Source organism: Monodelphis domestica, chromosome 2, assembly GCF_027887165.1.
Source record: "Monodelphis domestica isolate mMonDom1 chromosome 2, mMonDom1.pri, whole genome shotgun sequence".
In the NCBI taxonomy this organism is placed as follows: Eukaryota; Metazoa; Chordata; class Mammalia; order Didelphimorphia; family Didelphidae; genus Monodelphis; species Monodelphis domestica.
In genome coordinates this window covers 191800635-191812368 of record NC_077228.1, presented here as the reverse complement: position 1 = coordinate 191812368, position 11734 = coordinate 191800635, and the positions used below count along the sequence as shown (strand labels likewise).

Genomic DNA, 11734 nt, shown 5'->3' with positions numbered 1-11734 from the left:
TGCTTCTGGGGCTGCTCGGTCGGGCTCTGGGGTGGCCTCTCAGCCTCAGCTTCCCCCCTGGACTGGGAGGGCGTTCAGACAGCAGCAGCAGCAAGCAGTGAACAAGCCTGTTGTTTTTCCACGTCATTTGCTCTCTAATGTGTTATCAGGGCCCGCCCGGCCGCCGGGGTGGGGGGGAGGGGGTATAGTCAGGGCTGAGCGGGTCCCTCCCTGTAACAAGCGTTTGTGTGTTCGGTGGTGGCGGAGAGAGGAGGGAGGGTTGGGGAGGGGAGGGCCCTGGGGAGGGACAGGGGCATTGCAAGGAATTGTGGGGGGGGAGGTGAAGTGGGGGAAAAAAATCCCTTCTCTTGCCGTGGCCGTGTCCGAGCCAATCTCCCCCTCGGAAGTACATGCCATTCCCAGCGCGGGAAGGGGTTAAAGGCCTCCCTGAGCTCAGAAACATGCAGGTGTCCCACGGTGCCAGATACAGACGCCTAAACTGTTTCCAGCTTTTTTTCCCCCGTTTTTTTCTTTCTTTCTTTCTTTTTTTTTTCCTGCAACAAGTCGGCAACGGGACAGAGGCAGCGCTGCAGCTCGTCGATCACAGGCATCGAGGCGGCTCTCTCCAACTTGCTTGGTGCAGAGAGCTCGGGGCAGGAGTCCTGCCGCCCCGGCCTCCAGGAAAGCTGCTTTCTCTTCAGATTAAGGGGTGGCAGGGAGGCAGACCGCTCCCTAAACCTTTTCCTCTGGACAGTTGAAGGCTGGGCAGCCCGGGTAGTGGGAAAACCTCGCCAGGGTTGGGAGGGGCAGGTGTATCCCGATCCCCTGAAGGAAACGCATTGAAATCTAGGGGGGCGGGGGTGGTGGTGCTAGACCGGCTCTAGCTTGGGGGGAGGATTTTCTCCTTTTCCTTGGAGAAATTTCTTCAAGGGGACGATGTGGTCCTGGCGCTTCTGGGTCTGTTGGGGACCTCTAGCTGCCTTACTGCTCCTGGAGATGCCACCAGTGGGTCAGGCACTGCCTCCTATTCGGTATTCTCACGCTGGGATCTGCCCCAACGACATGAACCCCAATCTCTGGGTTGACGCTCAGAGCACCTGCAAGCGGGAGTGTGAAACGGACCAGGTGAGTCTGAGTCGGGGGTGGGAGAAGGAGCCCCACAATATGTGCACAGGGAGCAGGGAAGCCTAATGGGTTGAAACACCAGCCACAAATAATTTGCCTGTGGCTCAGCTAGATTTGAACGTGGCTTGGGACCCTGGCCATCCTGGAGATTGCCCAGGTTAATTGGTTTGATGATCTGTGAGCCGTGGAACTTTGGGGAGAAATAGAAAAGGATGGGGAAAGAAATGGGAAAGGCCTCTTGCAGCCTCCCAGAAAGATGCTTATCTACTGGGTCTAACCAATGTTGGAACCTCCCTGGCTGCAGCTGTTGCCTCCACCCAATATCTAGTGGAGGCCGGAAAAGATATAGCCAATAATTGGTGAGTAAGTAGTGGGAAGCAGAACAGCACCAGGATAAAAAAAAAAAGCCACTTGCTGCTGCTATTTCTGAGGGGTACCGTTCTGGGGGAGCCCATGCTTCCCTCCCAGGCCAATTTCTGAACAAAAGTAAGAGGTTGGAAAGAGCCTGGCTCTTGGAATGGGGGGTCCTGAACTTGACTCCTGACTCTTAACACTTCCTAGCTTTGTGACCCTAGGCAAGTCACTTTATTTCTCTGAACCTCAATTTCTTAAACTGTAAAATGGGGCTGATAATACAGTCTCTGACACAGGTTTGTGGGAAAGGCAGTTTGTTAAAGTTGTGCACAGTTGTGAATTGTTATTCCCTCCTAGCAACACTTGGTTACTTTCCATAGCAAAAATGAGGAAGTATAGAGCATGGAGGCCATGTTTTTTTGGTGGAAAGAGCCCTGACTTTGCAAGTCATAAGCCTCGGTTTGAATCTTGACCCTTGTGTGACTTTAGGCAAACATCCCTGCACCTCAGTTTCCTGATTTATATAAGATAAAAGATTAAATGTTTCCAAGCCTTATTCCAGGGAAGTTAGATGGTGTAGAAGACAGTGTGCCAGACTCTGAGTCAGGAAGACTGGAGTTCAAATTTGATCTCAGACACTCATTGGCTGTGTGACCCTGAGCAAGTCACTTAATCATTGTTTGCCTTAATCCACTGGATAAGTAAGTGGCAAACCAGTCTAATGTTTTTTAGAGGGGGCAGCTAGGTGGTATAATGGATAGAGTGGCAGGCCTGCGGGCAGGAAAACTTATCTTCCTCGAGTTCCCTGGCTTTAGGCACTAACTAGCTGTGTGACCCAGACAGGGCAAGTCACTGAACCCTGTTTGCCTCAGTTTCTTCATCTGTAAAATTAACAAGAGAAGGAAATAGCAAACCACTCCAGTATCATTGCCAAGAAAACTCCAAATGAGGTCACCAAGAGTTGGACACAACTATAACAACATAGCTTGTTCCACCTCTACATTATCTGAAACCTATGCAATTTGGGTTCTTTTCATTGCTGCTGCTTAGTTCTGCCACTAATTAGCTGTGAAACCTTGGACAAGTCACTGCCCCTCTTCTGGATATTAGTTACCAGATTGAGTGAGCCAAGTGATTTCCAAGCTCCCTTTCAGTTCTAAATCTTATCTAGGAGTTCTTTTGACTTCCCTTCAGTCAATTCAATGATTCAATGAGGAACTGAATGGTTTAATGGGTAGATAACTGGCCTCAGAGCAAGAAAGAAATCTTGCCTCACACATATTCTTTTATTTATCTCCTGGGCAAGTCACACAATGTCTGGCATATAATTGATGCTTAATAAATGCTTGACTAAGAACAATTTCAAACTACAAGTTATGGACAAGATACTGATCTGCAGTAGTTGGGGAAGTTTCTTCTGGGAGTTACCTCTATCGTTGAATTCACAGGCCCAGTCCCTATGCCTATCCCCATCCCTATTATTTAGTAGGGAACAGTGGGAAACATATTACATCTAGAGTAAGAGGATCCAAGTTCAAATTCTGCTTCTGACTCTTACCTCCTGGGTGACTATTGGCTAGTCCCTTAAACTCCCTAAGACTCAGTTTCCCAATCTGCAAAATAGGATCAGTCAAGTGACTTATGACATTCCTTCCAGTTCTTGTGATCCTTCCAGTCAGTCCAGAGTTGCAGTCTAGGAGCCAGAGAGCATTGTCCACTGTTGCCTGGCATTTATCTTGAAGTGATTTTCTTTCATGCCCCAGACTGAAGCAGTTTCAGGCCAACTGATGCAAGTAAAATGGGTATTGTGAAGGAAGAAAATTAAAGGGGGCTTTGCTCTTTCCCTACACCCAAAGGCCAGAAATCGGGGCATGATTCAACAACTCAAGTTAATTCAGATTCCAATCCATGGATTTGGCCATGATACCCAAGACCTCCATCTATCTGCTGACCCTTGGGGTCAGGTTGACTCCTGGTCAGTTGGCCTGAAACTGCTTCAGTCCCTGTTACCAGTCTTCCAGGTTTTCTCATGGGACCCCCATTTACCCAGTCGCTTGTGGGTTGTCAAATCCCAAAGCTTTCCATTTTGGGCCCAGAACTCCCATTTGTGAAGAGCAAGGGAGCCCTGTGGTCTGTAGATTGATTTTAAGGGCTGTGAGAATTTGGATGGGGAAACTTTTTACATCTTTATTTTCACTCATATCTAACCAAAATTTGCCATTCCCTTTGATTTAAAAAAACCAACCAACCAACCATTATTCAGAGAAGGGATCCATTGATTTCAACAGACTCCAAAGAGTCCATAATATACCAAAAAGCCCCAAACCTGTGGTTTAGAGAAAGGAGGATTAGGGATAGCATGAGCTCATAATCACTTGCATAGGGATTTACTTGGTAAGGAAAGTCCCCCTACCAAGCAGGCCAACCAGCACTATGGTCTTAGTTGCCTAAAGTACCAATGACTTGCCCAGAGTCACACAGCCTTGAACCTGGCTCTTCTTGCCTCCCAAGCCAGCTCTCTTTCCATTGCACCATCTTTGGAGTCATCTGGTCTACCCTTCTAACTTAACAGATAAGGAAATCTAAGGCTAGAGAGCTATCATACAAGTAGGAATGGTATGAGGGTATAGAGCTCAGGTTTCTTGACTCCAGGCCAACCTTTTCCCACTGAGCTTCAGGAAGTACCCTTTCCCTACTCTCTTTAGGAAGGTCTGGGTATAGGCAGGACAGTAGATAAAGTGCTGGGCCTAGTGTTATGAAATCCTGAGTTCAAACCCAACTTAAAACACTAGCTTTGTGACCCTGAACAAGTCACTAACCCTGTTTGCCTCAGTTTCCTCATCTGTCAAAAGGAAAAGGAAATGGCAAACTACTCTAGTATGTTTGCCAAGAAAACATCAAATGGGTTCTCGAAGAGCTGTACATGACTGAACAGAAACAAAGGGGCTAATGAGATCTGTTACCCTCAGCAAACAGAAACAATCATTCTTATCAGTGAGAAGAAAAAGCACATCTACCACCCAGTTAGTCCACTTACAAAGATCCAGAAGAGGGACTAATATTTTTCCCCTCTTAGCTGAAGTGGCATTTCAAAGGAGGCTGAAATTAAGGCAGGAATGAAACGCCACAGCTTGGGCTGCTTCTTGTTTATGGGACTCACCCTGGGATATAGCACACAAGGCACAGGAGGGATTAGGGGCTCCGCCTGCCCAGTAGGTACGGTGTGTTATTGTTGGAAAATAACATACCGTGAAATCTTTGATTGTTTCTGCTTCAAGAGTGTGTTGCTAATTTCGAGGAATTAAACTAATGCCTTCCTTCGTGACTCCAGAGAAAATCGGAGGGGATTACATACAGGTTGGTAAGATCTTGCTTATACCCTGGCTGACTTTTGCTTTTGGGAGAGATTTATTGTGGCTGTTTTCTGGGATGGATTATTCCATCTCTCTCTTAAAAATAGGAGCCTTCATCAGAGTCCTGTCTAAGCAACAAGATTGGGTTGTCAGAGAGCCAGTCATCCCTGGCCTAACATTTATCCACTACTAGTAGTAATAATCGTTATTTTTGTTGTTTAGTCATGACACTTTTGACCCCATTTGGGATTTTCTTGGCAAAGATCCTGGAGTGGTTTGGCATCTCTTCTCCATCTCATTTTACAGATGAAGAAACTGAGGCAAACAGGATTAAGAGATTTATCCAGGGTTACAAGGCTAGAAAGTATCTACATTGGGATTTGAACTCAAGGTTTCCTGTCTCCAAGTCCGTTGTTTGATGAACCAAGCCACCTATCTGCCAACTCTCTCCAGGGTCTCAGCTTCAGTGATCTGTAAAACAGAGGCCAAAAGGAATAGGTGTAAGTTAAGTGCTTAGGCATCCTAAGGGAAAAGAGACACATTTTTTGTTGCCTGACCTGGCATCTTTCTGACTGTCAGTTCTTCTGTTTTTCTCTCTAAAAACTGGGATAATGAATGTTTTGTACATTTATTATCTCATTCCTTCTCCATCAAACTAAGGGTCCAATAGTGCTAGGTGCTGAGGGAACGTAGACACAGTTTCTAGCTTTCTTTGTAGAGTCTAAACTCTGGGAACTGGTCAAGCATGTCCCTGGGATGCCCAGGCCACTACAGAACTCACTATTAATCCAAGTATTAGTTTAATTCCTCGAAATTAGCAACACACTTTTGGAGCAAAAACAAAGAAATATTTCATGGTGTTTTAGACAATAACACGTCATACCTACTGGGGAGGTGGAGCTCCTAATCCATCCTGTGCCTTGTATGCTATGTCCAGGAGTGAGTCCCATAAACAAGGAATAGCCCATGAACTACCTGTGGCTTTTCTTTTCTTTTCTTTTTTTAAACCCTTGTTTTCTGTCTTGGAAAAAGCTCTAAGAGAGAAGGGCAAGAGCTAGGCAACTAGAGTTAAGTGACTTGCCCAGGGTCACATAGCTAGGAATTGTCTGAGGTCAAATTTGAACCTAAGTTTTACCAACTCCAGATCTGGCCCTCTATCCACTGTGCCAAGTAGCTGACCCTACCTTTAGCTTTTTATTCTTGCCTTGATTTCAGCCCCATAGAAATCCTGGATAAGATAAAATGTTTTAAGTTTCTTTACTCTACACTTATTGTCTCCTTTTGCATAGATTTGGAACTGAAAGGGACCTAAACCTTCTCCTTCACATTTAGTAAGCATCTACTATGTTCTAGGCACTGGGCCAGGGATTCCAGGGCAAAAATGAAACATCAGCTGCCCTCAAGATACTTACATTCTCTGTTCCTCCTCCTTTCTTCCTGTGTCTGGTGCTTACATTATTTTTAATCCTTACCTTCCATCTTAGAATCACTACTGTGCATGTAACCATGGGAAAATATTCAAAATTAATTAATTAAATAAATAAAATTTTCAAAAAAAAAAAAAAGAACCACTACTGTGTGTATTGGTTCTAAGCAGAAGAGCGGTAAGGGCTAGGCAATGGGGATGAAGTGACTTGCCCAGGGTCACAGATCTAGGAAGTTTCTGAGGTCACATTGGAACCCAGGACCTCCTGCTTCCAGACCAGGCTCTCTCTCCCCTGCTGGCTGCCCCTAATGCTTACATTCTAACCTCCTTCTGGTTGGCTCCTTTCAGGAGTGTGAGACCTATGAGAAATGCTGCCCCAACGTCTGTGGCACCAAGAGCTGTGTGGCCGCCCGATATATGGATGTGAAGGGCAAGAAGGGGCCTGTGGGGATGCCCAGGGAGGCCACCTGTGACCACTTCATGTGCCTGCAGCAGGGCTCTGAATGTGATATCTGGGATGGGCAGCCTGTCTGCAAGTGCAAGGACCGATGTGAGAAGGAGCCCAGTTTCACCTGTGCTTCCGATGGGCTCACTTACTACAACCGCTGCTATATGGACGCGGAAGCCTGTTCCAAAGGCATCACGCTGGCTGTAGTCACCTGCCGCTACCACCTCACCTGGCCCAACACGAGCCCCCCGCCCCCAGAGACCACCCTCAGCCCAACCACCGTCTCCCCGGAGACCCCCATGATGGACGTGGCAGCCCCCGCCTTGCTCAATCACCCTCACCACCAGTCTGTCCGTGTGGGGGAGACAGTGAGCTTCCTCTGCGATGTGGTGGGCCGACCTCGGCCTGAGATCACTTGGGAGAAACAGCTGGAGGACAGGGAAAACGTGGTGATGCGGCCCAATCACGTGCGCGGCAATGTGGTCGTCACCAACATCGCCCAGCTGGTCATCTACAACGCCCAGCCCCAGGATGCCGGCATCTACACGTGCACGGCTAAAAACGCTGCGGGGCTTCTTCGCGTGGATTTCCCTTTGTCAGTGGTGCGGGGGCAGGTGGCCACCTCGGAGCTCCGGCCCAACGGGACGGCCTTCCCTATGAATGAATGCCTGAAGCCCCCGGATGGGGAGGACTGTGGGGAAGAGCAGACCCGCTGGCACTACGATGCCCAGGCCAACAACTGCTTCACTTTCACCTTTGGTAACTGCTACCACAATCACAACCACTTTGAGACCTACGAGGCATGCATGCTGGCATGCATGAGTGGACCCTTGGCCGTGTGCGGTCTGCCCGCCCTGCAGGGCCCCTGCAAAGCCTATTCCCCTCGCTGGGCATACAATGCACAGACCGGCCAGTGCCAGTCATTCGTCTATGGAGGCTGCGGGGGCAATGGTAACAACTTTGAGAGCCGAGAGGCTTGTGAGGAGACCTGCCCCTTCCCAAGGGGCGGCCAGCGTTGTCGGGCTTGCAAGGCCCGCCAGAAGCTGGTCACTAGCTTCTGCCGGAGCGACTTTGTCATCCTGGGCAGAGTCTCTGAGGTGACGGAGGAGTTGGACTCTGGTCGGGCTCTTGTGACTGTGGAGGAGGTACTGAAGGATGAGAAGATGGGCCTGAAGTTCCTGGGCCAGGAGCCATTGGAGATCACCTTGTTGCACATGGACTGGGCCTGCCCGTGCCCCAACATAACCGTCAGTGAAGCCCCACTCATTATCATGGGAGAAGTGGATGGAGGAATGGCGGTGCTCCAGCCAGACAGCTTCGTGGGGCCTTCCAGCGTCAGGAGGGTCAGGAAGCTCCGGGAGGTCTTGCACAAGAAGACCTGCGAGCTCCTTAAGGAGTTTCTTGGCCTGCGTTGAACCCCTTCTCTCTGTGTGCGGTTCTTTCCTCATCCTCTTTCATCCCTTGTCCCCTTCCCCAAACCAAACCCTTCTTGAGCATTCATAAGCCTGGCATAGTTAGGAGCAACCCTGAGTCTTACTTAGGCCAATAAGAAAACTTCATAAAAAACAAATCAATCAGGAGCAAACCACCATTTCCTGAGGTTATTCCCCAAGAAGCACATCTTTTGTTAGGTAATTTTGTTTAGAACGGGGGTCAGCTTCTCCTCCAGCCTTCCTCCATCCTGGTGATTTAAGAGCCAGCTTTCCAGGGGCATCTCCTCTAACCTTCCCTGGCAGGCTCTGTCCCTGTTTATTATTCCTAAATAAGGCAGACCTGAGCCTCATTCTGTGTGTGTGAGCATGAGTGTGAGAGTGTGTGATAGTCACAGGAAAGACTAGATGATCTGGAAGGCTAGTTATGCCAAGGAGAGGGGAGAGAATAGAACAGTTTGTCCTGGCCTGCTATGGCCAAGTCGTGGCAGAAATACCTTGAGTTAACATGGGCGTAGCTGCCTCAGGGCTAAAATTCAGGATTGGTGGAGGGGATATTGGGGGAGGGGGAGAGAGTCCTCCACTTTGAGAGCAGAACCTAAAACTTGCCCCCATATGGAGGCTAAAGGAAGCTTGGGAGGGCAGGCCATCCCTTTGTCCACCTGGTGGGTGACCCAGTTTTCATATGTGGACCAGGTGTCTTTGGGTGGGAGCTAGTCTGTGCTTTGGAAAAACATACCCTGGTGTGCTTAATGTTACAAAGACATCAACAGGGTACGCTTTCCTTCAGCTTGGCTGTTAGAAAGAGCTGGAGAAGCAGCCTCAGTTCTGTTCTGTCCCATTTCTCATTGCACCCCTGAAGGAAAGGTAAACACCACCCAAGAAATCTCTAGCAGCGGCAGGGCAAAAGGGCTTGTTGTTTAGTTTCTGATGTCCATCACCCCATTATCCAGCTTAGGAAGAGCGCCATTCCTGTACTCTCTCTCCAAGGCTCCCCCAGAGTTATAGCAATAGCAGCAAAATGAATTCTTGCAGGGTCTATAGGACACCCATCTAGCCCGTCCATGCAAAGCCTAAAACCCCAAAATAGAGCCCGGGGGAACTCTAAGACAGTCTTATTTTAAAGACAATGCCATGTTTCAGTCACTGGGTTATCAGCCCAGCGTTGGTGTAGGTTACCAGTTGGGGAAGTCCCCTGCCTGCATATATCAGGCTGAGGGACACTATCCACATTTCATTGCACCCCATTCTAGGCATAGATCTAGGGGCATATATGTCAGAGCCAATTCTTGGAGACTTCCCTTTGGGATACCATTGTTTGGTTTCATTCCATAGGTAGGGAAACTGAGGCTTGCAATTTCCTCCTTTTCTCTCTAATAGGAGTTTTGGAATAGACTTCCTTATTTTCTAGATGAGAGCTTGGGCATCTCTCCAATAGCTTGCTCTGTTAGAAACATAATGGGACAGAAATTTCTTTGTCCAGATTCTAGCATCTCAGTGTGAATGCTTGGGTGTTCTTTGCTATCACCTGGATGGAGCAATGCCCCCTTTTCCCCCTTACCCTTTGATATCCACACACACACAAATACACACTCAGAGTTTCTGAAAATGTCAAAAGCAGGAGCCATTTTGCTTCCCTCCTGTGTAAATGACATGGGACACAAAATCCATTTCTAGATAAAGAGGTAGGAGAGAAAGTGAAGGGAGGAGGAAGTAAAAGAGGAATCAACATCTTCCAAGGGATGGAAATGTTGCTCACTCCTACCCTCTGGTGGTTAAGTTGAGAGTCAGAAGGACATTAGGTGTGAGAATTGGCTCGGATCAGAGAAAAACTGAGACCCAGAGAAACTTTGTCCAAGGGCATTAGCTGTGAGAGCCTGATTTCCCAGTAGGTGCTTAATAAATGTTTGGTTCATCGATTGGTGATTGGTTGATTGAGGATCTGAGATCAGAACAGGAGTCAAAGGAAGTTAGATCTAAGAAGGACTTCAGAAATCATCGCAGGTCATTTTATGGGGAAGGCACCTGAGACCTAGAAATGAGGGCCTCAGATCAATTATCATGGTCAGTCATCATGAGATGACTCGATTGACGACCCATCGTGTGGTTTCTCCAAGTCAGCACACCTAATGGAGTGACCACTTGTTTCTTAACTAACAGCTCTTGTCTCATCAGACCCTCTGCCTTCGTTTCCCTCTACTGTAACCTTAAACAACACAAAGATGAATAGTGGAAGAGTTTTAAGTGAACAGATCACACACCCCTCTTTTCAACACTCTCCTCACCTCTTTGCCTCATCAGGAGAACACAGAGACCTAAGACCTAAGACCCCAACAAAGCAAGAGGGTCACTGTGGGGAGTTTCTGTGTCTTTCCTGGACAGAGAAGTATAATTCTGGAGAGAGAAGTATAATTAAAAGTTTGAAATATTTATGCCTGTTCTTGCTGCTTGGGTTGAGGGCAGAAAAGGTATAATATGTTGCCGTAGTCACTTTAGAATGGAAGAGAAAGCTGCCAAAGGCTTCATCTGTCTCCTTTTGTGGAAATAAAGCATTAACCAAGGGATTTTTTCTCTAGTTGTCCTAAGGCCTTTGGCATCACCAATAACACTGAAAGGAAGGAATGATTGGTTTTATCTGGACAGACGAATGACCATTCAAATAGGTTACTCACTCGATAGGTAGACTTCAGGGAGATAAGATGTAGAGTACCTGGGTCTGAGAACTGTAGAGAGGTCAGGTCCCTGGAACGATGCTTTGGCAAGTCCCCCAACTCTGGACCTCCATGCTTTGGAATCTCAGGTCTGCATTTTTATCACTTACTATACATCATAGCCTCCCCATTTATTCAATTACCTCTTCATAGATCCTTTTTATTTTAAACCTTTTTTTTTTTGGTTTAGTAACAACTTGAAGACAAAAGGACAAGATTTAAACAAATGGAGTTAAGTGACTTGCCCAGGATCACACAACTACAAAGGGTCTGAGGCCAGATTTGAAATCAGGCCCTCCTGACTCCAGGCCTGGTTCTCTAACCACTTTGCCACTTAGCTACCCTGATCCTTCTCTAAAACAAGAGAAAGGGAGTGGGGCAGGTCCCATGCAACTGTTAGCACCCTTTATACCTCACTGTGAATTAATCAATTCTTTTCCTCCTTTGGGCTTGGGAGTTTTTTTTTTTTAGCAGGAATGGGGAGAACCCATTTTGGAGCACCAGACCCTGTCATAAGGGGCCAAGCTTAATTGGATCTCCAGTGAATAGCCTGAGGACACTGGGAGCAGGGTCGAGAAAAAGGAGAGGAACTCTCAAAGAGAAGCTGAGACATCACATGTGATAAACTTCTCCTGTCACAATTTTGCCCTGGGCCAACCCTGTCAGGGACATTCTTATCATCTGCCTCTCTTGCTGAATAGGTTCTAACCGAAATCTTGTGAACAGGTGAGACAGTTCTGGCCCGTCGCCTCCCCCCCACCCCCACTTTTCTCTAAAAGGGCAGAAGATGCTTTGTCTGGGGAACTCATCTGGGCATCAAAACGCCTGACAAGAGGCTATAATCAAACTGTGAGTGGGGTGTGGATGGGCTCAGAGTCCAAGAAGGTCACCTTGGAGGTGTGCAAGAT

General features: G+C 47.7%; 1 protein-coding gene across 1 annotated transcript; it reads left to right on the top strand.

Annotated features, from left to right (window-relative positions):
• The first annotated feature begins 301 nt into the window (after window positions 1-301).
• Window positions 302-10679, top strand: WFIKKN2 (WAP, follistatin/kazal, immunoglobulin, kunitz and netrin domain containing 2). The gene is made up of 2 exons (XM_003340196.3): window positions 302-1104; window positions 6586-10679. Exons 1-2 carry the CDS (start codon window positions 916-918, stop codon window positions 8098-8100), a joined length of 1704 nt encoding a protein of 567 aa, XP_003340244.1. The 5' UTR covers window positions 302-915; the 3' UTR covers window positions 8101-10679.
• Window positions 10680-11734: the final 1055 nt, after the last annotated feature.

Coding starts and splice junctions, on each gene's coding strand:
- WFIKKN2 (XM_003340196.3), top strand. CDS start 916: ATGTGGTCCTGGCGCTTCTGGGTCTGTTGGGGACCTCTAGCTGCCTTA. Junction 1,105..6,585: donor GGGAGTGTGAAACGGACCAG/GTGAGTCTGAGT, acceptor GGCTCCTTTCAG/GAGTGTGAGACCTATGAGAA.